This window comes from Oncorhynchus mykiss, chromosome 28, assembly GCF_057628025.1.
Source record: "Oncorhynchus mykiss isolate SJ-2025 chromosome 28, ASM5762802v1, whole genome shotgun sequence".
NCBI classification, from domain to species: Eukaryota; Metazoa; Chordata; class Actinopteri; order Salmoniformes; family Salmonidae; genus Oncorhynchus; species Oncorhynchus mykiss.
Window position 1 is genome coordinate 11,897,991 of NC_143049.1, and position 26,364 is coordinate 11,924,354.

The 26,364-nt window shown below is 44.1% G+C and overlaps 1 protein-coding gene across 2 annotated transcripts; it reads right to left on the reverse strand.

Moving 5' to 3' along the window:
- Positions 1-1,269: 1,269 nt before the first annotated feature.
- On the reverse strand, positions 1,270-22,583 carry LOC110508529 (angiopoietin-related protein 1). 2 transcript variants are annotated; one of them, XM_036966780.2, is made up of 5 exons: positions 21,541-22,583; positions 6,560-7,426; positions 2,847-3,040; positions 2,031-2,301; positions 1,270-1,917 (listed from the first exon to the last, which is right to left on the reverse strand). In XM_036966780.2, exons 2-5 carry the CDS (start codon positions 7,359-7,361, stop codon positions 1,730-1,732), a joined length of 1,455 nt encoding a protein of 484 aa, XP_036822675.2. In that variant the 5' UTR covers positions 7,362-7,426; positions 21,541-22,583; the 3' UTR covers positions 1,270-1,729. The 2 variants fall into 2 exon arrangements, with proteins under 2 accessions (XP_036822675.2, XP_090081498.1); XM_090225372.1 differs by lacking the exon at positions 6,560-7,426 and having other exon boundaries at positions 21,541-22,496.
- Positions 22,584-26,364: the final 3,781 nt, after the last annotated feature.

The window sequence follows — 26,364 nt, forward strand, 5'->3', positions numbered from 1 at the left end:
CTTCCAGCTGCTTCCCTGACTGAGATCAGAGAGGGATCTACCTTCCAGCTCCTTCCCTGACTAAGATCAGAGAGGGATCTACCTTCCAGCTCCTTCCCTGACTGAGATCAGAGAAGGATCTACCTTCCAGCTGCTTCCCTGACTGAGATCAGAGAGGGATCTACCTTCCAGCTCCTTCCCTGAATAAGATCAGAGAGGGATCTACCTTCCAGCTCCTTCCCTGACTGAGATCAGAGAGGGATCTGCCTTCCAGCTCCTTCCCTGACTGAGATCAGAGAGGGATCTACCTTCCAGCTCCTTCCCTGACTGAGATCAGAGAGGGATCTACCTTCCAGCTGCTTGCATTAAAATATTCACTATTATAATTTAAATTATTCTCTGCCTTAATCTTTGGATTGAGTATTCCACAACAGCATGTTTAATTGGCTCTGAGTTTTTGGACGTCTGTAAACATGTCCATAAAACAGCACAAAGAGCCTGTTTGGTTCATTCTGACTGGTTTACATTCAAGTCTGGTGACTTAAACTTGAATATTACCCTTCATCTTGTGTCCATGTGTGACAAATATACAGCAAAGCTCATTATAATCATATGTTTTGTTGAAGTTTATGGGATGTCTCTTTCCCATTGACTTTAATGTGTGATACAGTATGTCTTTTTGTAGTGTGCCGTGTGCTGCAGACCCATCAGTCAGAGGAACCCGCTGGTCTCTCCTTTGGGGTCAGTTTCCCTCCAGATCTAGCCAGTTCTACCGGTGATTACGGACCACAGGGAGTCGTGACTTTTTCAATGAAAAATATATTTTTTTAAACATACAGCCCAAGCAAGCACTTTTGTACGGAAAGAATGTAAATTTCTCTGTATTTAAAAGGAAGAGAAAAAGGATCACTTTAAAATGTGGACAGAATCCACCCCCCCCCCCCCCCCCACCTCCCCTCTCTTCCCCTGTCTCTTTCCCTCTCCCCCTCTCTCCCTTCTTCCCTTCACTCTATCCTGTGGCTTTCAGCCATGTGTTTCTCGTTGTCTGTTCCGATACTTCATACTAACTCTCTGCTTCGTGTGCATTTTTTAAGTCTCCGAAAACCACACAAAACAAACCGTAATTCCTTTCCTTTTTTTTTCTTCTTGTTTTGCCTCTGGCTCGTATTGAGATTTAATCAACTGCAAAATGAGAAAAACATTCACACAGGCTACAGTACATAAGTCAGCTGTGAGAGCACAATAAAAGGTGCATGATCCACAAATATGGACAGTGAATCGAAAACCCAATGTTTTCTATAGGATCACTTACAGCTTCTCCCTGGTTTATTTCAAATACACGAAAAAACATCTCAAGGGATGCAAATGATAAAGCATCTCAAGATGGAGAAGTTGAAACAAAGTAGATTGAATGCTTACATAAGATGTTATTATGCCATGTAAAGATATTTACACGCCTCTAAAATAGGCAAGCTTTTACCTCTAGCAACGTACACAGATTTCAATTCCATACCATATGGTCAGTTGTTTTGCTCTCCATGGTAACTGAAAGGTCTGGCACTCCTTGGCTCTAAGTCTAGTGCTGACAGTAAGGCCCAGACATTAGTAGTATACTCTAATACTTTACCATCCCACAATGAGGTCAGACAATGTTTGTACTCAATCTCTGTGAGTGAGTAGGTCTGAGATAGGCAATAGTGTACATGTGTTGGTTGAGGGATAGGATGGTCATGTCTCTCCCTCTGTAGTCTCAGTCTATAGGTCTAATCATCATGCGGACTCCCTTCATAGAGTAGAATCCTCCGCCGTAGTCTGCCCAGAAAATTCCGTCCTGGAACTTGCTGCGGTAGACACCGCCAGTGTACCAAACACCATTCAGATTGGCCTGGCCACAGGAGTTGTACCACCAGCCTCCCTTAAGGAAGTGTGCACAGTTACCTGCATAGAGATCATGTAAATAGCCCATTTGTTTGTCTCATATGCTTTCTTTAGGACCTACTGTATATCTTATGCATTTAGCCAACAGTATATGAATTGATTGATTGACCCACCTGAGAAGGCATCCTTGTCTCTGTCCAGTGTGGTGAACTGCTTGCCGTTGTGGCTGCTGAGTGAGTCGCCAGCGTTTCCCTGGTAGGTGCCCAACCTCAGGCGGTAGCCCTCGTTCTCATGCTCCAGGTGGAAGCTGCTGTAATCAGCATACACCTTCTTCCCCACCCAGTCCTCCAGCTCCACTAGAAGTCTGTAGTCTCCCTGCTTCCCTAAATTGTAGATCCCCAGCAGCCCCAGCCAGTACTCCCCATCTATGTTGCCGAATCCATTCTAAGAAAGATAAATGAAAAGTTAGTTGTTGGTTTTGTATAGTCTGAGTGGTTGAAAAAGAGGAGCGCTAAAAAAGGAATACTATGAATCAATTTTTGTCAGAAAGTACCTTTGGAAGACAAATGCATCTAAATCACTTTTTGGTCTGTTCAGGTGAACATCTTTAATCTCTTTGGCCATGATAATATATAAGACAAACAACAATCAGAGAGTTCACTTCAGATTGAATTAGTGCACTGTAAGATATACCTAGTTTAGCTGTGGTAGTTTGGAAAGTCAACATTGGAGATGTTTTCAGGAATGTACCTTCCTGTTGGGTCTTCTTACCTTTCATAATGGCCATCTCAAACTAAATCACTTCAGCAATAATACGCTGACACACACAAAATACATTATATTATAAGTGAAAACACAAGGGGTCCAGGCCTTGGAAAGGATCCTGAGACACCAGACCAGACGAGTTCCTTTTGGATAGGTCACATAACGGCACTGTTGTTGTCTCTGGCTTATTCGTTTTCAGTGTCTTTTCTCTTTTTCTTCATCACCTTGTAGGCGTCCCAGTTCCTGAAGAAGTTGACAGAGCCATCCCTCCTGCTCTGGATGACTGTCCAGCCTCCGTTGTCCAGGCCCTGCTCACACCACACCTGCATGGGCCTCTCCGCTTCGCCAGGTTTCAGCAGGTACATACCGCTGGTGCTATGGCCAGCCTCCTGGGCCTGGAGACAGTCCCTGAAAGGACCTGGGGGAGCATGGAGGGTGGGATGGTGGGGGAGAGATGGAGGGAGAGATGGAGGCATGAAGGGAGAGATGGAGGCATGAAGGGAGAGATGGGGGGAGAGATGGAGGGAGAGATGGAGGCATGAAGGGAGAGATGGAGGGATGAAGGGAGAGATGGTGGGATGGTGGGGGAGAGATGGAGGGAGAGATGGAGGCATGAAGGGAGAGATGGAGGCATGAAGGGAGAGATGGGGGGAGAGATGGAGGGAGAGATGGAGGCATGAAGGGAGAGATGGAGGCATGAAGGGAGAGATGGGGGGAGAGATGGAGGGAGAGATGGAGGCATGAAGGGAGAGATGGGGGGATGAAGGGAGAGATGGGGGGATGGGGAAAGAGATGAAGGGAGAGATGGAGGGATGAAGGGAGAGATGGGGGGATGGGGAAAGAGATGAAGGGAGAGATGGAGGGATGAAGGGAGAGATGGGGGGATGGGGAAAGAGATGAAGGGACAAAGGTAGCGACAGAGGGATTTATCAGTTACAAACTGTTAATCAAATCAAATTGTATTGGTCACATACACATATTTAGCAGATGTTATTGCGGGTGTAGCAAAACGCTTGTATTTTTATTTTATTATTGTCTTTTCGTTTTTTTGTGTACACAGCATTTTCTGGGCTAATAATGTAAGAAATAACACACAAAATAACAAAATAGCACACACCAGATGTAGACAGTTAAAGCAGTGATTTGTTTAAAACACATTGAATATTAGGATTTATCTCTATCTACCATTCATTTGTTATACATTTGTCTTAGAGCAGATGTGAACAGTTCAACTATTGTGTTTGTTTAATGTGAGATGAATCTTTGCCTAGTTTATAGGTGAGGATCGCTATTAGTCTCAGCAAGCGGTGGTGAAGTAAGCCAGATGTGCAGATACTTTGTGGTCAGCGGAAACCATGTCATTCCAGCCTAGGTTCTGTCCATGCTTAGCATGAGAGGGAGCCATCCTGCAGAGGGTTCCCTTTCATACACAGCTGCCTTCAAATCCCACACGTTTTATTATTCTTGGGTCGGGACAATCTAAATGTGTCAGGAATTTTGGTAGATGAGTAAAATGTTTATTTTCTGTGTTTCTTTTTTTCTCTTTTCCTTCTTCTGAACTTAGAATGCTACGACCTATTTTCTTTCCATCGAGGTCTGTGTTCTTTCTGGTGAGCAGCACCAAACCTAGTTCTAGCCGAATATGCAAATGTTACATCATAAAAAAAATCTGACTAAGAAGAAAATGAACACACATTGGTTTGAGGTTAATTTTGAAATAAGTCTAGGGCTTTATCCTTGCTACCAAACAAACAACAACTAACCAGCCATCCACCCCCTCACCTACCACCTCACCCACCAACCTACACTACATGACCAATAGTATGTGGACACCTTTTTGTTGAACATCTCATTCCAAAATAATGGGCATTAATATGGAGTTTGTCCCCCTTTTGCTGCTATAACAGCCTCCACTCTTCTGGGAAGGCTTTCCACTAGGTGTTGCTGAGGGGACTTGCTTCCATTCAGCCACAAGAGCATTAGTGAGGTTGGGTACTGATGTTGGGCATTTAGGCCTGGCTGGCAGTCGGCATTCCAATTCATCCCAAAGGTGTTCGATGGGGTTGAAGTCAGGGCTCTGTGCAGGTCAATCAAGTTCTTCCACACCGATCTCGACAAACCGTTTCTGTATGGACCTCGCTTTGTGCACAGGGGCATTGTCATGCTGAAACAGGGAAGGGCCTTCCCCAAACTGTTGCCACAAAGTTGGAAGCACAGAAGCGTCTAGAATGTCATTGTATGCTGTAGCGTTAAGATGTCCTTTCAATGGAACTAAGGTGCCTAGCCCAAACCATGAAAAACAGCCCCAGACCATTATTCCTCCTCCACCACACTTTACAGTTGGCACTATGCATTGGGGCAGTTAATGTTCTCCCGGCATCTGCCAAACCCAATTTGGTTTGTCAGACTGCCAGATGTTGAAGCGTGATTTATCATTCCGGAGAACGTGTTTCTACTGCTCCAGAGACCAATGGCAGCGAGCTTTACACCACTCCAGCTGACACTTGGCATTCCGCATGGTGATCTTAGGCTTGTGTGCAGCTGTTTGGCCATGGAAACCCATTTCATGAAGCTCCCGTCAAACAGTTATTGTGCTGACGTTGCTACCGGAGGCAGTTTACAACTCGGCAATGAGTGTTGCAACCGAAGACCGCTTCAGCACTCAGCGGTCCCGTTCTGTGAGCTTGTATGGCTACCACTTCACGGCTGAGCCATTGTTGCGCCTAGACTATTCCACTTCCCAATAACATAATTTACAGTTGACCGGGGCAGCTGTAGCAGGGTAGAAATTTGACGAACTGACTTGTTGGAAAGGTGGGATCCTATGATATTGCCACGTTGAAAGTCACTGAGCTCTTCAGTTAAGACATTCCACATGACAAAGTTTTGTCTATGGAGATTACATGGCTGTGTGCTCGATTTTATATATCTGTCAGCAATGTGTGTGGCTGAAATAGGCAAATCACAAATTTGAATGGGTGTCCACATACTTTTGTATATACGGTGCATTCGGAAAGTATTCAGACCCCTTGACTTTTTCCACATTTTGTTACGTTACAGCCTTATTCTAAAATGGATTAAATAGTTTTTCCCCTCATAAATCTACACACATAATGACAAAGCAAAATCTGTTTTTTAGACATTTTTGCAAGTTTATTACAAATAAAAAACTGAAATATCACATTTACATAAGTATTCAGACCCTTTACTCAGTACGTTGTTGAAGCACCTTTGGCAGGTATTACAGCCTTGAGTCTTCTTGGGTATGATGCTACAAGCTTGGCACAGAGACTTGTCCTGAAGTGACTCCTGCGTTGCCTTGGCTGTGTGCTTAGGGGCGTTGCCCTGTTGGAAGGTGAACCATCTGATGTCCTGAGCAGGTTTTCATTAAGGATCTCTATGTACTTTGCTCTGTTCATCTTTCCCTTGATCCTGACTAGTCTCCCAGTCTCTGCCGCTGAAAAACATTGCCACAGCATTATGCTGCCACCCCCATGCTTCACCATAGGGGTGGTGCCAGGGAATCTTGTTTCTCATGGTCTGAGAATACTTTAGGTGCCTTTTGGTAAACTCCAAGTTGGCTGTCATGTGCCTTTTACTGAGGAGTGGTTTCCATTTGTGGCTTTCCAAATCATGTCCAATCAATTGAATTGACCACAGGTAGACTCCAATCAATTTCAAATCTCATAGCAAAGTGTCTGAATACCTATCTAAATAAGGTATTTCTGTTTTTTATTTTGTATACAGTTGCAAAAATGTCTAAAAACCTGTTTTCACTTTGCCATTATGGGGTTTTGTGTGTAGATTGATGAGGGGAAAAAAACAATTCAATCCATTTTAGAATAAGGCTGTAACGTAACAAAATGTGGACGAAGTCAAGGGGTCTGAATACTGACCCAATGCACTATATAATGTATCTAATAATCAGTTGCCTCACCCTCTGCACTGAAGTTGCCCTGCGGAGCCTTCTGGAGCTCCAGGGTGCTTCCTGTGGGTGCTGGCCCTGCTTGGGAGCCCCTGTCTCTGGGAAATGCCCGGCCGTGGTCCCTCTGGATCTCGTTGGTAAATCTCGGGATGCTAACCGGTATGTTCTCTGGCACCACCTGCACCAGTGGTGGGCCCTGAGGAGACTGCTCCTGCCGCCGTCCATACACCTGCAGACAGCGCTCTTCCAGGGCACCAACCAGAACTGACTGGCTGTTGACCACGGCAGAGAGCGCAGCGTATCGGACCTCTAGGTCACGGTAGCGGGCGGCCAGGCGTAGGGACTCTGCTGTGGCGTTCAGAATGCGTCCCTCCAGCTGAGCCAGCTCCAGAGAGTTGTCTCTCTTCCTGATGATCTCGTGCAGAAGCTGCATGTAGAGCTGGGTCACCCTGGAGTTCATGTTCCTGCTCTCCTTCCTCAGCAACTTCATCTCGTTCACCATGTTCCCATCAATGTTCACCACCAGCTTCAGGGTATCCATCTCCCGTCTCTGTTTGGAAAGCAGGTCCCTCACCGCCGCTACGTCCAGGCGGGTCACGCGGTCCTTGTCCGTGTGTAGGCCCCGGCTGGTGCAGATTGGCCCTGTGATCTTCTGCTCAGGGACCAGGAAGGTATACGAGCACTTTTTGGGTGGTTCTCCTTTGTCCTCCAGGTACCTCCGTCTCCGGGTCAGGATGGGGGATCTGAGGCCCTCACTGCTGCCCCAGACGGACAGCCCAAGCAGGACAAACAGGCACCAAGCTCTGGGCCCCATAGCTAGTGGTTCCTTTTCTCTTCTTCTGCTCTTCTACAACAAGGCTGTCTGTGTCACTGGTGCACCTAAAACATAGGCAGGGGAGAGCGAGTCAATACGTGGTTGAATTCTTAGCAGTGGTGTGTGCACTGCAGAACAGACATGCAGAAATATGTTATCACAACTCCAATTCTGACTTAAGTTCATTCACTCTTGGATATTCCTTCACGCTACTGCCCCGGGCCAGGCTACAGTGCCTTGCGAAAGTATTCGGCCCCCTTGAACTTTGCGACCTTTTACCACATTTCAGGCTTCAAACATAAAGATATAAAACTGTATTTTTTTGTGAAGAATCAACAACAAGTGGGACACAATCATGAAGTGGAACGACATTTATTGGATATTTCAAACTTTTTTAACAAATCAAAAACTGAAAAATTGGGCGTGCAAAATTATTCAGCCCCCTTAAGTTAATACTTTGTAGTGCCACCTTTTGCTGCGATTACAGCTGTAAGTCGCTTGGGGTATGTCTATCAGTTTTGCACATCGAGAGACTGACATTTTTTCCCATTCCTCCTTGCAAAACAGCTCGAGCTCAGTGAGGTTGGATGGAGAGCATTTGTGAACAGCAGTTTTCAGTTCTTTCCACAGATTCTCGATTGGATTCAGGTCTGGACTTTGACTTGGCCATTCTAACACCTGGATATGTTTATTTTTGAACCATTCCATTGTAGATTTTGCTTTATGTTTTGGATCATTGTCTTGTTGGAAGACAAATCTCCGTCCCAGTCTCAGGTCTTTTGCAGACTCCATCAGGTTTTCTTCCAGAATGGTCCTGTATTTGGCTCCATCCATCTTCCCATCAATTTTAACCATCTTCCCTGTCCCTGCTGAAGAAAAGCAGGCCCAAACCATGATGCTGCCACCACCATGTTTGACAGTGGGGATGGTGTGTTCAGCTGTGTTGCTTTTACGCCAAACATAACGTTTTGCATTGTTGCCAAAAAATTCAATTTTGGTTTCATCTGACCAGAGCACCTTCTTCCACATGTTTGGTGTGTCTCCCAGGTGGCTTGTGGCAAACTTTAAACAACACTTTTTATGGAAATCTTTAAGAAATGGCTTTCTTCTTGCCACTCTTCCATAAAGGCCAGATTTGTGCAATATACGACTGATTGTTGTCCTATGGACAGAGTCTCCCACCTCAGCTGTAGATCTCTGCAGTTCATCCAGAGTGATCATGGGCCTCTTGGCTGCATCTCTGATCAGTCTTCTCCTTGTATGAGCTGAAAGTTTAGAGGGACGGCCAGGTCTTGGCAGATTTGTAGTGGTCTGATACTCCTTCCATTTCAATATTATTGATTGCACAGTGCTCATTGGGATGTTTAAAGCTTGGGAAATCTTTTTGTGTCCAAATCCGGCTTTAAACTTCTTCACAACAGTATCTCGGACCTGTCTGGTGTGTTCCTTGTTCTTCATGATGCTCTCTGCGCTTTTAACGGACCTCTGAGACTATCACAGTGCAGGTGCATTTATACGGAGACTTGATTACACACAGGTGGATTGTATTTATCATCATTAGTCATTTAGGTCAACATTGGATCATTCAGAGATCCTCACTGAACTTCTGGAGAGAGTTTGCTGCACTGAAAGTAAAGGGGCTGAATAATTTTGCACGCCCAATTTTTCAGTTTTTGATTTGTTAAAAAAGTTTGAAATATCCAATAAATGTCGTTCCACTTCATGATTGTGTCTCACTTGTTGTTGATTCTTCACAAAAAAATACAGTTTTATATCTTTATGTTTGAAGTCTGAAATGTGGCAAAAGGTCGCAAAGTTCAAGGGGGCCGAATACTTTCGCAAGGCACTGTATATCATATCTCTGGGTGTGTTTGGTTAGCCCTGGTTCTCATATTCCTACATCTCCCCTGCTTTCTCAAGCTTCTCCAAACGCTTCCAGATTGTGTCTTTGGGTTATAGAAAAGGGCTATATAGGACCTATGTATTATTACAATTAAGTGGAGGGATACTGTTAAAAAATCTCTACTCTTTCATAATAAAAGTCTGAAAATCAAGTAGGAAGTTTTTGTTTGGAATTAGATGAAGGCAAACATGAAGCCCCAATTCCAAATAAAAAAAGTTATCTCAAAGAAGTGTGTGCATAAATGTACCTATAATAAGATTATGCCTGTGCATCTCTTGGGCGCCAGCTGGAGGCCAATGATTGTTTCTGACTGACCCATTTTACTCGCATCCTATTTCTCCTGGCTGGCCTAAATATGGCACTGGCTGAATTTGGTATCGAATGAAAGAGCTGGATGTGTGAGACTGGCTTATAAGTAATGTTTTCTGGGAATCCATTTAAAAAAAATCAGAACTCAAGATAAGACCCAGATGCAGACAGCTAGAATCACAGATGTTTATTGACCCAAACCGGGTGCATGCAAAAGACAGGTCAAAGGCAGGCAGAGGTCCGTAATCCAGGACAGAGTCAATAAGGTGCAGAACAGCAGGCCGGCTCGGGGTCAGGGCAGGCAGGAGACAAAGGGCTGTGAGACATAGGTTTAATCCTAGACACATGAAAAATTGGATGAATACGGAGGGTACGGGGCAACAGAAGACAAACAGCAGAGAGGCTAATAATCTTGGAGAAATTTGCGGTCCGCTTGTCGTCGATACCTGGTGGTGGTCTTGAGAAGAGCCAACCGGGCTCTCTTCCAGATAGGCAACAGCAGCGGACAAACATCTGGGCCGAGGGTATGCTGACCTCTTCCTCTTGCTCCGGAAAGAGCAGGGGCTAACACCCCAGGGAACACTCGAGAGGTGAGAGCCCAGTGGCAGAACAGGGGAGGGTGTTGCAGGCTTATTCAACCCACACGAGTTGCTGGCAGAGTTGTCTCCAGGTCTCTCTCCGACTGGGCATTGGACTGCTAGTGGAACCCGGAGGACAGGCTGACCAATGAGCATGCAGAACGCCTTCCAGAACCCGGGACTAGAACTGAGGGCCCCGGTCGGAGACCATGTCCACCGGGAGTCCATGGATCCGGAAGACAGTGCTGCACCATGACCTGGGATGTCTCTTTGGCAGAGGGTAGGTTGAGGAGAGGAATGAAGTGGGTGGCTTTGGAAAACTGGTCCACTACTGTCAGGATGGAGGTGTTGCCATCAGATAAGGGAAGACGCGTGATGAAGTCCAGGGATATGTTAGACCAGGGATGGTAAGGGACAGGCAGTGGTTGAAGAAGACCAGCCAGAGCTTGCCAAGGAGTCTTGTTCTGTGCACAGATCGTGCAGGCGGCGATGAACGCGGAGACTTCCGGGACCATGTTAGGCAGGCCCCCAAAAGCGTTGTCGCACAAAAGTCAGGGATCGATGAGAGCCCAGGTGGCAGGCAAGCCTGGAGGATTGGGCCCACTCCAAGACCAAGGAGTGGACAGTGTCAGGCACACGCAAACATCCTGTTATCTGCCCCCTCGGGGTTTAGCTGGGAACGATTCGCCTCACGGACCTGCTTCCCTATTCCCCAGCTGAGTTCCATCGCCAGACACGAGGTGGGAAGGATGGTCTCAGGGACTGAGAGTGTAGCCGCGGGGCTATAGCAGCGTGACAGACAGCCTTGAGCCTAGGGCTTGGGCTTCTTCTTCTTCTTCTTCTTAAACAATGAGGAAGTCCCCTTCTCCTTCATCCGCAGTCAAACATACAGTGGGGAAAACAAGTATTTGATACACTGCGGATTTTTCAGCTTTTCCTACTTACAAAGCATGTAGAGGTCTGTAATTTTTATCATAGGTACACTTCAACTGTGAGAGACAGAATCTAAAAAAAATCCAGAATATCACATTGTATGATTTTTAAGTAATTCATTTGCATTTTATTAAATGACATAAGTATTTGATCACCTACCAACCAGTAAGAATTCCGGCTCTCACAGACCTGTTAGTTTTTCTTTAAGAAGCCCTCCTGTTCTCCACTCATTACATGTGTTAACTGCACCTGTTTGAACTCGTTACCTGTATAAAAGACGCCTGTCCACACACTCAATCAAACTGACTCCAACCTCTCCACAATGGCCAAGACCAGAGAGCTGTGTAAGGACATCAGGGATAATATTGTAGACCTGCACAAGGCTGGGATGGGCTACATGACAATAGGCAAGCAGCTTGGTGAGAAGGCAACAACTGTTGGCGCAATTATTAGAAAATGGAAGAAGTTCAAGATGATGGTCAATCACCCTCGGTCTGGGGCTCCATGCAAGATCCCACCTCGTGGGGCATCAATGAACATGAGGAAGGTGAGGGATCAGCCCAGAATTACACAGCAGTACCAGGTCAATGACCTGAAGAGAGCTGGGACCACAGTCTCAAAGAAAACCATTAGTAACACACTACGCCGTCATGGATTAAAATCCTACAGCGCACGCAAGGTCCCCCTGCTCTAGCCAGCGCATGTCCAGGCCCATCTGAAGTTTGCCAATGACCATCTGGATGATCCAGAGGAGGAATAGGAGAAGGTCATGTAGTCTGATGAGACAAAAATAGAGCTTTTTGGTCTAAACTCCACTCGCCATGTTTGGAGGAAGAAGAAGGATGATTACAACCCCAAGAACACCATCCCAACCGTGAAGCATGGAGGTGGAAACATCATTCTTTGGGGATGATTTTCTGCAAAGGGGACAAGATGACTGCACTGAGGGGAGGGTGGATGTGGCCATGTATCGTGAGGTCTTGGCCAACAACCTCCTTCCCTCAGTAAGAGCATTGAAGATGGGTCATGGCTGGGTCTTCCAGCATGACAACGACCCGAAACACACAGCCAGGGCAACTAAGGAGTGGCTCCGTAAAGAAGCATCTCAAGGTCCTGTAGTGGCCTAGCCAGTCTCCAGACCTGAACCCAATAGAAAATCTTTGGAGGGAGCTGAAAGTCCGTATTGCCCAGCGACAGCCCCGAAACCTGAAGGATCTGGAGAAGGTCTGTATGGAGGAGTGGGCCAAAATCCCTGCTGCAGTGTGTGCAAACCTGGTCAACAACTACAGGAAACGTATGATCTCTGTAATTGCAAACCAAGGTTTCTGTACCAAATATTAAGTTCTGCTTTTCTGATGTATCAAATACTTATGTCATGCAATAAAATGCAAATTAATTACTTAAAAATCATACAATGTGATTTTCTGGATTTTTGTTTTAGATTCCGTCTCTCACAGTTGAAGTGTACAGACCTCTACATGCTTTGTAAGTAGGGAAACCTGCAAAATCGGCAGTGTATCAAATACTTGTTCTCCCCACTGTATAGGACATAGATCCTCAGGGTAACCTGCCGCTACCTCCGCCCCAGTGGGTCTCCTCATCGTCCTGTTTTGAGGGTGAAGGAGTAAGCACGGTGAGTGCTTTACGCAGCCTTCACATTCGGGCGGGACCCCCAGCTAGGCGGTACACAAAGAGTGTTTCCTTGTCTGAAATTGTAGCCCCACACGGATAAGGGTGTTCCGGTAGAGGGAGCAGGGGCAGGCACCCCGCTTGGTTCTCCTTGTGAGGGGTAAGCCGGCTCCATTGCTCAGAGAAATAGTACATGTAAACTAGTTAGCATTCGTCTTGAGGTTAAATAGCCTAGCTAGTAACCACACTACTAGCCAGAGAAAAGCATATGCTTCGCTTGTCTCTCAACGAACAAATCGTGTCTCTCAACCGTCAGGGAGTGAAGCAATTCTATCCTTACAAGTGAAAAAGCCGGTTTGGGGTAGCTAGCTTTGCGGAGACCCTTACAAAAATGTACCATGTAAAGGTACTGCTGTAAATACCATGGTATTTTCCTGCCACGGCAGTGACCAAAAACCATGATGATCGTATAATGGTATTTATTTTATTGTACTGCCATGGATGGAGGGAATATACCATGGTTTTACACTAACAGCATGTAAACATGAAAGCATGGTAGTTGTGTATAATGTATTATCATGATGTTCTGCGTAACAACATTTTACGGGTTAAGTGACCAAAAATGCAAAAATGTATGGTACTCACATAATGCAACATTCACTACTCGCGCTGCAATTAAAAAGCATAGGCCTAGTGGACACTCTTAAAACTTCTTAAGGCTAGGGGGCGGTATTTTCCCGTCCGGATGAAAAGTGTGCCCAAAGTAAACTGCCTGCTACTCAGGCCCAGAAGCTAGGATATGCATATTATTAGTAGATTTGGATAGAAAAGTGAAGTGAAGTTTCTAAAATCATTTGAATGATGTCTGTGAGTATAACCGAACTTATTTGGCAGGCGAAACCCAGAGGACAAACCATCCAGGGGGAAAGTAAATGGAGGTCACTCTCTTTTCAATGGGTTTGAATGGGAATCTAGAATTCTAAGGCAGTTGCTTGCAGTTCCTATCGCTTCCACTAGATGTCAACAGTCTTTAGAAATGTGTTGATGTTTTTCCTTTGAGAAATGAAGAAGTAGGGCTGTCCAGAACGAGGGTCGAGTGAAGTGTACTGTTTGTTAGAGGCGCGTGACCTGAAAAGCTTGCTCCACTTTGTTTTCCTCCGGTATTGAACACAGTTTATCCCGTCTGAAAATGTATTGATTATTTACGTTAAAATATACCTAAAGTTGTATTAGGAAAGTTGTTTGAAATGTTTGGACAAAGATTACAGGTAATTTCGAGATATTTTGTAGTCATGTTGCGCGAGTTGAAATCTGTGTTTTTCTGGATCGAACGCGCCAAATAAATTGACATTTTGGATATATAACGACGGAATTAATCGAACAAAAGGACCATTTGTGATGTTTATGGGACATATTGGAGTGCCAACAGAAGAAGCTCGTCAAAGGTAAGGAATTAATTATATCTTTATTTCTGAGTTTCGTGTCGCTTCTGGCGGGTTGAATTATGATGGTCTGTCTTTGTTTGACGGAGTGCTGTCCTCAGATAATAGCATGGTTTGCTTTTGCCGTAAAGCCTTTTTGAAATCTGACACGTTGGCTGGATTAACAACAAGTATAGCTTTAATGTGTATGGCATGTGTGATTTCATGAAAGTTTATAATTTGCAGTAATTTCATTTGAATTTGGCACTCTGCCATTTCACCGGATGCTGTCAAATCGATCCCGCTAAAGGGATTTGATCCCTAAGACGTTTTTAACCCCCTTAAGAAGATAAGGTATTAAAAAAAATGTTTCCTGGTGCTTCTCTCTTCAATACAGCTATCTCTCCTCAACGACTAGGTTCATCTTATACATAGCCAACATACTAAAAACTACTTGCAAAAGGTATTAATAATAATCTTATCTCAAAGATACATTTTCAGAATTTCATATCCCTAACAACAGCAAGATACAATGTTCCCCCTGTTTATAAAAGACAGATGAAACAGATCAGGGTGTGACCGTGTTAACATTTGTTGGAGTCCTCTGTTCCTCTGTTGCCACTACAGGCTAGCTTGACTGGAGCTAAAATTAGACAATTCTAGCTTTTTTGCTAACATACTTTCATAAATTCATTCAACTATCAAAACGTCATAAAAAAAGAATAATTATATCATTATTCTCGCTTAACTTTGTTTTATATCCTATGCTTTATAACTCGCTCACCTTCCAGATAAGGTTTAAAATAATTAGTTTACCTAGTGCGTCTCTCTTCAATGTTCAGTTCACTCTCTCTCATTCAACTGACTGATAAGGCAGGCTTAGCGTTCGCAACTGTTTTTCAGTGAGATCTGCTATTGGCTCCTTTACTTGTCGCTAGTAGTCGCTAGATGACGTTTGCAGTTGCCTTTCTCCAGCACTGCTGCAGTCCGGAAGTAGTTTCTTCACCCCTCCCCCTTCACACCCCCCCTCCCCTTGTGCTTCTCTGTCTGTGTGTGTGTGTCGTTGCACAGACAGCTTCTTCCACTCTTGTTTACATCAGAATTTAGTTGGAAAAGTTCCCCAAAAGACAGCCTAAAAGTAGCTAAATTTGTCACCGGAGGGGCCTGAAAACTCACTAAATATAATCATGATAATGACAATGCAAATTATAGTTATAAATGATTCAATCTGTAATCTCAATCAGTTTGACCTCAGGATTTATCAATTTAGAAAATAATAATTACATTTCATACTTCCAGGTTTGTCTTCATATCTACATGTAATTTTGTTACATTTTAACCATATTTCAGTGGCATAATTGTCCCGTGATGATCTGTAGGGCCTTGATCATTGTCCATTGATATAACACAATAGGTTTGAAGCATGCGCTCCAAGCTGCGCTCCGTGGTAATAACTATAAACGATAACTGATGTCCCGCTCTCCCGAGAGTAACAGATAGTTCAGATGAAAGATAACAGATTCTGTGGATTTATGTTGATTTGTGGATGCACACAATGTCTGGATTAGATGGAGTTGGGGGAGAGAAAGCAGCGAGGTCAGGCAGTGGAGATTTCCTCCTTTTAATGAGTTGAGATCTGTCAGACATTTCAACCTGACCTAATTAAAGCGCTCTGGTCAAGCTGGGCAAGTGGCTATGAATTAAAGGGAGATTTCACCAACTCCATGAGCCTTTTCCACAGCCACCCCAGAATTCTGTTAAATTCCACACTCCTCAAAAGGCTCATCCCTCCACGTCCTCTGTCATCTCAGGGAGAGGAATTATTTGGACAACAGGCTGGATATATGTCTGGTTCTTTACCTGGATCTCCACTGATCTAACACGACCGTTTGTAGTTCAGTATTCCTTCAACCTCTATCAGGACGGTCCGCAAGACGGTTTCAGTGACAGTTTGGTCACCCAGAACGGCTTGTAAGGCCGTCTTAACCAATTTGATCTCTTGCTCCCGTGTTCCTCAAAAATGAGCTTCTCGGGGGTTGAATTTGAAGGAGATTTGTTGGCTCCATCAGTTGATCCTGGAGGGTTGGTTACATTGCTTGGAAGGTTTCCTCCAACTTGGCCTCTCCTGCCTTGAAGTTTGTGCCTCTGTCAGCCAGGATCTTGTAGCGTTTCCCCCGTCGGGAGCTAAACCGCCTTAGGGCCATGAGGAAGACTTCAGCATCCAAACTCTCCAGTAGTTTCAGGTGGATACATCTAGTTTTCAAGCACTTAAACAGAATGCCCCAGTGCTTCTCCACTCGACGATCTAGCTTGATTGTAATGGGCCCAAAACAATCTACTCCTGTTGAACAGAAGGTGGATTTGAGGAGGCGCAAGCGAGCAGTGGCAAATCTGCCATGCAGGCGTATTGGTGCTTGTGAATTGCTCCTCGTCCTCCATGGATCCAGTACTTCTGCCACATCGCCCCATAGACTCTTACTGGCCCTGGGTGGAGAAGCTTCTTATCATAACTCTTGATGAGGAGGTTGTTGAGAGGGTGTCTGGAGTCAAGGATAATTGTATGGATAGCATCGGGATCCAAGACTTCTGCTTGGTGCAGCCTCCCTCTGACTCTGATCATTCCGAATATTTGGTCATTCTCTGGGGCAGAAGAGAGAAGACAGCTGTCCTTAGCCACTTCCTTACCTGCTTTCAGAGATTTGAGCTCCTCAGGGAAGCTGACTGCTTGTGCATGCTGTAGGAGGAGTGTCTCTGCAGTGAGGGAGGTGGGTATGAAAGCCACCACATATGAGGTGTTTGGGATTGTGCTGGGTCAGGGAGAGCTGTTGTTGGCTCCCTGGAGATGTTGTAGCATGTGCTTCAGTTGGTTGTGTAGGGGCACCGGGGCTGTCGGCCAATCGTTCTCACTCGAAAATCATAGTTCACTACTATTTGACCTGGCTTGTGGCAGGAGGTGCAGGATACCTTTACTGTGTTGCTAGCCCACTGTCAGACCTCAAAAGCCCTTTGGATAGGAGATTCTGGACTTTGTCGAGGAGTGCTTTCGTTTCAGCAGTGGATGGGAGGCTCTGTAAGCAGTTATCCACATAGAAGGCATTCTCCACTGAATCCCAGACTTCTGGGTCACTGTCTGGGTGCTCCCAGGCGTGTCTCTGCAGAGCATATATGGCCCAGCAAGGACTGCATGTGGTGCCAAATGGGAGTACTTGATGGCTGAGGAGTGCATGGACACCTTGTACGGAAGGACCTAAGGTTGATCATTTGACCAGCGCCTTGGAAAGAACAGTTGAAGACAAGTCAATACTTCCCACTGTGTTACTGGATAACATGGTGAGGGAGATACCAGGATTTGCTGAGTGGGTTTCCCTCTTCATGAGCTGTCACTTTTGTGACATATCCTGCCTTCACAAGGTCATGAATTTCCCAGTTATAAACTTCTGCAAGCTCAGGGTTCCTCACCAGTCACTGCTCTGTCCCACGGAGTAGTGGGAGTACAGCCTGTGTTGTGTTTAACAGAGGACGATGGTATGGTTGGGCACCCGTAGTAGTGGGGTTGCGTACCTCTGAACACCATCCATTTCAGTGGTGGTGTGCTTCTGCAGGAGGTCTAATATATAGGAGGAGTCATATTTTGAGCGGGTGACCTCCTTTAGCTTCCGGTTGGGGAAGGTGTCTATATCTTTCAGAGCATCTACACATTCCGAAGGAGGTCAGTAGCTGCACAAGGAGATGGAGCTAGACTGCTTCTGGTTAATATGACTTGCTGTGACTCTACAGCTTGGGTGGAGAGAAGTAGATGGACAATTGTGGGTAGTCTGACCCGATCAGGATGAGTGGCACAACCCTGGCCATGTTGCGAAGAGGCAGTCCTCTGAGATGAGGATATTGCTTCTGTAGAACACTCATCTGGCAGGAAGGCCATATGCCGTGAAGGCATTTGGATATTGTAGGCCACGTCCCTATGTCCTGAAGGTGAAATGCAAAATGTCATAGCAGAGCCCTTCACTTGGATAATATTATGTCGCACCGTTCTGAGGTTAAGGGTCTCGGGGGTCCCCTTCAGGTTCAGCTGCCATGCAGCAGCTAGGAGAATGATTGTTCGTTCAGACCCATCATCTAGAACATTGATTGTGTCCATGGTCCCCCCTTCGCTTTGCAGAGTGACCTTTACTACCTTCAACATGACCCTTGGCTGGTCGAGGTACAGTAGAGCTCCTTTGTGGCTCCTACCATGAGCATACTCTGCTCCTTCGGTGTTTGGGGAATTACTTCATGCAATACTGTGAGATGGATTTTCTTACAGCTGTTGCAGGGTTTCAGCAATGTGCAGCTCTCCGATTTATGGCTACGGGCACACTTGTAGCATCGCTCACCTGAAGTTATCCAGGCCTTCAATTGGGGTCGAGTGAGATTTTGTACCTTGGGTCATGAGCCCAGGAAGTTCCCCTTACTATTGCAATAGGGCAATTGTGCTGGAATTTGAGAGCGATCTTCTTCCCGGGTTCCTCCCTTCCGGGTTCCTCCCCGGCTTCACTATTTAAGTACATGGTAGTGGAATTCAGCCTTTCATGACCCTCCTTGCGTTCAAACTCCTTCCTTAACCAGAGGCTGTGGCTGAGATTGAGGCCTGGTGAGCAATGCTCTTCGCCCTCATCTTCACCTGCAATCATGCTGCCATGGAGGCACGTTCAGGATGTTGTCAATTACACTCTGGACTAACTGGCGTGGCTCACCATATCTCGCTTTCGGAGCCTGGAGAGCAGCCGTGTATGATTTTGCGGAGTGCATTTTGGATTTGGTCAGCTTGTATTCACTGGGGAACCTCAAGTGATCCATCAGTACTTGTTATTTGTAACTTTCTGACAGATGACTGTGAATACCCAGTAGGCTCTCCAATGCCATTTCCAAGAAGATGAAATAACTTTCCTTTCCACTCTCAAAGTATGGCAGTTTGGGTCTTGGAATTCCATAGGCTGAGGCTATTAGCAGTTCCATGATGTTGGCTCCCTAATCTGGTTGCGTGAAGGATACAACCATGACTGCTGATGAGCTAACTGTGGCCTCGTTGGGCTTGTCCCCTACTGTCCCAGACCCTAAATTGGTGGCAGCCTGAAATGAGTGAGAGCTGATGGTTGATGACTGGCCTGGTCCAAGCCCTGGATGAGAGGAACGATTTTACGTTGTTGTTAATTGGCAGAAAGGCGAAGGAGAGGTGCTTTGGCTAGATGGCGGGGGAATGCTAACTTGTGTCGCTGGCATAGAGGGCGTTCGCGGAGCGGCCTGTCCCCCCGTGGTCCATGCTGGCTATTGACCTCAGAGCCTCCCGGGACTATGTGCCATGCTGTACCAGAGGAGCAGATTGGCAAAGAGAGGCAGACAGGTCAGGTCCATGTGGAGTGGTGGTCAGGTCAATCCCCTGTTTGTTCCTCTCCAGGAAGGATGATTATGTATCCCACTTCCTCAAATGTATCCATCTGAAAAGTATGATTGTATAGGCTTGGATTGTCTAGGAATGGTTCCATGAACATGACAGTGAATTCACCTTACTGGTGACTGGCCTGCCCAAGACACTTTCAAAGTTCTTGAAATGTTTCAAATTCACTGACCTTCATGTCTTAAAGTAATGATGGACTGCCATGTCTCTTTGCTTATTTGATCTATTCTTGCCATAATATGGACTTGTTATTTTACCAAATAAGGCTATCTTCTGTATACCACCACTACCTTTTCACAACACAACTGATTGGCTCAAACACATAAAGAAGGAAAAAGAATTCCACAAATGAACTTTTAAGAGGGCACACCTGTTAACTGAAATGCATTCCAGGTGAGTGTGTGACTACTTGTCTCCAACAGATGCTGTTTGATTGGTTACTTCGAGCTTGTGGCCACGCCCAAGCATATCCCATAGTGAGACATCGAAACAAGTATTTGAAATAGAACCCTCATCCATCCAACACTTTTGACAGATGCAAAATATGACCTACTTCACATCAATAGGCTACCCATAAAAACAAATCCTCTGGATTCAAACATACTGAGGAAGCAATGACTCAATATGTCTTGGATGGAAAAAGTAGTGGGGGCACGCAATCATTTCTGCCTGCGGTCTTCTCGGAAATGTTCTGAGGTGCATTGAAGGGTCCCATCCCAACCATACTTAATGGCATTTACCTAAACCAAAACCAATGTGGTGGCAAAATTGTTCACTGTCAAAAGAGAGAAACATTGTATTACTGCCTGACGTCAAGCAGAGGGCAACATCAGATGTTCTTTATTTATGTCTGTACTATTGATTAAGTGTTATTTATCATTACCAGTCCAGCACTGGAAATCCATGAATTTCCTTTGTGTCGGGCTTTCAGGCAAATCAAATCGAAAGCACCCCAAAACATACTTACAGATGGAGAATAGGTTTGAGGAAAATTGGAGGAGGAGAGATTAAGAAAGGGATATATTAGAACTTTAAAGCCATAATAAGTCAGAGACTTGGGACGTCTCTTTTTCTCTTTTATCAAAACCCTTTTTCATCATCACTATCAATAATTAGGCTTCAGCGATTAACCCTTCTTAAAAGTTAGTCCCAAACCCCAATTTAGATAAGTGACAGTGTTTACAGAAAAGGATCCATATGGCAGGATTATTCATCTAATAGTGTGTTATTACTGCTGTATAGTATGTCTCTGTTGCTAACACCCTAGGCCTGCTACTCTTCATCAAGTCAGCCACATTCAGAGCATTACATTTTTCATTGACTTATAAAAAGAAAAAAAAAGTTTCCAAAGTACATTTTCCCCCTCAGGTAGAGCCAGACCGATAGCTCATTTATATTGATGGGGCGGTTTGCATCCAGGCAGGTCAAACTTGCGGTGACTGTCCTACAGTAGGCTGGCAGAGGACAGTCTTTGGGGTGACTGTCCTACAGTGCCAGTGGGTCACTGGATGTTCTGCTGTGACTGAAGTGTGTCTGTTCAGTCACAGGCAGACCCAGGGGGGATGTTTACTCAGTCTTTTCTCCTCACCCAAAGTTTGTCTAATAATGGCTCACATGTGTAAGTTAATAAACCATTGATAACAGTTAATAAACCTTTAACAACAGCGAATAAAGCGTTAATAAACAGCGGGAGTGTATTAAAATAGATGAACAACTAATTGTGGTTAATGGTTTAAGTTCTGGGAGGCTTCCATTAAAATACAAGCCCTTTGTAATGAAATTTCTTCGAAATAAATGAGTTGCATAATGGTAATAGAACCCATTTTCAGAACTATGATACTCTTGAGGATGACAGATACGATCTACAAACGTGTTGTTATCTCTCATCTAAACAATACCGTGACTGGAATTTGCTGTTTAACGTAGTTGAAGAAAAGACAAACAGCTACAGGAAAGAGGAGTGTGTACACACCTGCAGCTGTGTGAAGACAGTCTATGCGTCCCAACGTCGTTTGTTTCTCCTGCTGGTCTTTGTTACAGGCTTGTCGGAGCCGATGTCTCAGTCTCCGTTGTGGCTCCTGTATAACTGCATGCTCTTGACTCTCATGCCTTATGCCTAGTACTGGTCTCTCTGTCTCGCTCTCTCTCTCTGGCATTCAAACACACACGCATGCATACACACTCGCAGTAGGATGGAGGCTGGTCCAAAAAGATTGAGCTAGCCTGGGGTGATGGTAATTTTTCACTGTGGAGTGGGAGGTTGTCCTGCCAACTACCTTTGATGTCATAGTGCTTCTAAAGAATAACAAAACTCCTCCTAATATAAGGTTTCAACTGCTAATGGAAGGAAGGTATTTTTGGTATTTTGTTAGGATCTCCATTAGGTGTTGCGAAAGCACCAGCTACGCTTCCTGGGGTCAACACAAAACCTGAAACATGACCTAATACAGAATGTCAATAGACATGAACAGCTCAAGGACAGAACTACATCAATTTAAAAATGGAACACGTAGCCTACATATCAATATATACGCACAAACTAAAAAAGGGGAGAGGTGTTGTGCCGTGAGGTGTGAAGGAAGGAGGGAGGGAAGGAAGGAAGGAAGGAAAGGAGGAAGGAGAGAAGGAAGTAAAGAAGGCAGGAAAGAAAAAAGAAAAGATCGAAACCCACTATGCCTGGTTGCCTGGAATTGGTGTGTGTGGTGATGACACTTGGATCACACGTACATACTCACACTTGCTGTTGTTGCAGCTTAGTGCTGGTGTTTGTTTCACTCACGCTCTCTCAATCAATCTTAAACTTTCAATCTCGTGGTTAAGCTTTGAAACTTTCCCATATAACCCACTTATCAACAACTCACTCTCAATCACTTTCAACATTTCTCTCATACATACCTCTGTTTCTATTTCTAGAAGTCCTCTTAGAAGAACTTATGATCTTGATTATCCAGTGTTTTGGCTCTTATAAAAGAGGTTTCTGTGAGGGATGGTTGTGAGTTTATGTGTGTTTGTCCCACAAGGCAGGGTGTGTATATTGTGGCCATCTCAGAGCTATTGGCAGCTGTGTTTATTTGATTATGGACACAATATGTGGTCTCAGCAAACAAAGAGGGCTTTAGGCAAAATGTTTTGGACATAAAACCCAAATGAGGAAATACTTGTGAGTGTGGGAGAAGGGTACTACTTGGAAAATACTGGGATAGGGGACTTTCTTAAACTTTCTTGACGTGTGTGTGTGTGTGTGTGTGTGTGTGTGTGTGTGTGTGTGTGTGTGTGTGTGTGTGTGCTTGGGTGTTTCATTGTCTCTCAAAGGTGGTTGTATGTATATAAAAATAGGTAACTCTTAACTTTGGAGAAAAAGTTCTTATGAGAGTGAAGAAAACACAAAGCATGTAGCATTCCTTGTCTGGAATTGATTTACATTTAAATTAATACGTTCTCTACCCCTCAACACTCTTTAAGTAACCTGTTGCACATCACACACACACATTTATTTTATCATTAAGAGTCATAGCCTTCAATAAAGACAAAGGTATTATAGCCAATAATTGTTATTCTTGCCCTATTAATAATTCTGTTGCTTTGTTGAATTTGGACACTGTAGGCCAGTGCTCCTAATGTACATTTTAATTTAATTTAGCTTTTTTATAGATTATTTTCCTCCAGTCTATACTAGTATGGATCAGCCACAATAAAATGATTGATTACCAAAGTTGTACATCATTAGAAGTGATTTTAATTTCCATGAAACATCAAACAAGAGCCTTAGTGATCTTCGATGAGTGCAAGAATGGGTATTATCATGTCTTGTTGTCTCGAGATTTTCTTAATGTTTGTGGTGAAAAGATGGTCTCTCCCCAAGGCAACTTGTACATCTATACACTGGATTGAAAAACTGTATATTTGATAGGCATACTGTCTGTTGAATCACAAAGTGTCATATTTAAACCAATAACAACCAATCAATAGAGAGAGGAAATTGCCCCAGACACTGGGAGAGTATGCGCTGCAAGACGACAACACAACAATAGTGATGGGAGAAAAAAAATCAAATATTCTTTTTGACAATATATCGTATCGTATTGCATATATTCAATCACAAAATGTAATATTTAACCCAATAACAACCAATCAATAGAGAATGAGGAAATTGTCCCACACTAAAATAAAGTCAGATTTACTGATCCTAGATCTGTGACTAATGACAACTTGTACCTGGGCCCAGACATTTTGCACATCACCGGAGCCAAGCTTCCTGCCATCCAGGACCTATACACTAGGCGGTGTCAGAGGAAGGCCCAAGTCACCCAAGTCATAGACTGTTCTCTCTGCTAACGCACTGCAAGCAGTACCGGAGTGCCAAGTCTAGGTCCAAAATAGGATCCTTAACAGCTTCTACCCCCATGCCATAAGACTGCTGGACAATTAACAATTAATCAAATGGCCACCCGGACTACTTACATTGACCCTCCCCCCTTTGTTTTTACACTGCTGCTACTCGCTTTTTATTATCTATGCATAGTCACTTTACCCCTACCTACATGTCCAAATTACCTCAACTAACCTGTACCCCGCACATCCACTCGGTACTTGTTCCCCCTGTATATAGCCTCGTTATTATCATTTTATTGTGTTATTATTTTTCTATTTATTTTTTTACTTGAGATTATTTGGTAAATATTTTCTTAACTCTATTTCTTGAACTGCATTGTTGGTTAAGGGCTTGTAAGTAAGCATTTCACGGTAAGATCTTCAGCTGTTGTATTCGGAGCATGTGACAAATAACATTTAATTTGATTTGATTTGACCAACATCAAAGATTTCTATAACCCAGGATAGACCAGTCTGTCGTTTCCAAAGGGAGCTAATTAATCATAGTGGGCAGAACAAGCAAGGAGGTGGGCAGAGCCAAGCACGAGCTAGCGAGGTCAATAACTCAATTCACCCTTGCACTCCTCCTAAACAAAGCCATTTTTTTTTCTTTGGCAAAGGGTTGAGTCTACCAAACTTAGTCCACTCTGTTTGTAACAAATTATAGTTTTGGGAACAGAAAACTGAGATCAAATGTTTGATGAGAAAATGTGTAGAATGTCTGGCAAAATCCATGTCACTCCATCTTCTCCCACTGCCGGCCACTGGGCTTCCTCTCATCACCATAGTTGGTGGTGAGTGGAAATGCCAACCGGATGCTTTAGATTAATAGATCCGGTGAAACATCTGGCTCATTGTTTTATTTGTGCCTATATGCTATGTTTATTGGGAGTCGTGTAAAGCTAAATCAGGAATGGGCAACTTTGATGGGGATGGGGGCCCACAAAAAAACAGAACTCATCATGTGGCTTGCAAGCAAAACATTTTAGCAGCCCCCCTTGTATAGAGAAAATTTTGCCATTTTAAATTAAGTTTGCTGCAATTCTACACGGTTTGCCACAGGGTAGAGAGAAGATTTAGCAATTTTATAACACATTTCATGCAATTCTGCAAATGTTGCCATGGGTGGAGAGAGAAATTTGCAGTTTTACAGTTATTTTCCTGCAGTACAACACATTTTGCCATAGAGTGGAGGCAAACGTTTATAGTTTTTTATATGATAACTGATGATCAATGGGCCCCAGCCCATTCAGTAATTCGACCATGCTTACTACAAGATTAGATAGCTGACTAAATCAAATCAAATTGTATTGTTCGCATACACATATTTAGCAGATGTTATTGCGGATGTAGCGAAATGCTTGAGTTCCTAGCTCCAACAGTGCAGTAATATCTTACAATACACAACAATACACATGAATCTGAAAGTAAAAGAATGGAATTAAGAAATATAGAAATATTAGGACTAGCATTGTCGGAGTCCACAGTATAAATATTTATACGGAACAAAAATATAAACACAACATGTAAAGTGTTGGTTCCATGTTTCATTAGCTGAAATAAAAGATCCCAGAAATGTTCCATACACACAAAAAGCTTATTCCTCTCAAATGTTGTGCACACATTTGTTTACGTCTCTGTTAGTGAGCATTTCTCAGTTTCCAAAATAATGCATCCACAGACAGGTGTGGAATATCAAGAAGCTAATTAAACAGCATTGTCATTACACAGGTGCACCTTGTGCTGGGGGCAATAAAAGGCCACTCTCAAATATGCAGTTGTCACATAACACAATGCCACAGATGTCTCAAGTTTTGAAGGAGCATGCAATTGGCATGCTGACTGCCGGAATGTCTACCAAAGCTGCTGCCAGAGAATTTAATGTTCATTTCTCTACCATAAGCTGCCTCCAACATCGTTTTAGAGAATTTGGCAATATGTTGTCGTGGAAATTTCCTCTATTTACCAAATCATGGGAGCAAACCACACACACAAGTCAGAGTTAGTTATAAAAGTCCATCTTTAATTATATCAGCTCTATAGCATTTTGACTTTCAACAGTTCAGTATCTCTAATGAAAAGTTGAGAGTCCCCATACAATGGCAAAATGGGATCCTTTATAGCAAAGATCACACATAGTCAGACAGCATAGACATAATTCATCGTTCAGCTTTGTCTCCTTTCCCAAACCCCAGAACCATAAACCAATCCTCCAAATCAACAGGCATATATCAAATTGTCATTTAGATACAACCCACTCTAAATACAAACTCACGGAGAGGAGAGTGAGGCTATAGGTTAAGATAAAACAGAATGTGGAAAAGGTCAAGGGGTCTGAATACTTTCCGAATGCACTGTTAATAATACACAGCACTGTCTCTTGAGGCATGTGTGCTCTCTGCTGGCAGGAAATGGTAATTGCAGA

Excerpts from the sequence above, each read along its gene's own strand:
- LOC110508529 (XM_036966780.2), bottom strand. The coding sequence starts at position 7,361 with ATGGGGCCCAGAGCTTGGTGCCTGTTTGTCCTGCTTGGGCTGTCCGTC. Across the intron at positions 3,041-6,559 it reads GGGCAACTTCAGTGCAGAGG|GTCCTTTCAGGGACTGTCTC; the intron begins GTGAGGCAACTG and ends ATGCTCCCCCAG. Across the intron at positions 2,302-2,846 it reads GGAACTGGGACGCCTACAAG|AATGGATTCGGCAACATAGA; the intron begins GTGATGAAGAAA and ends TATCTTTCTTAG.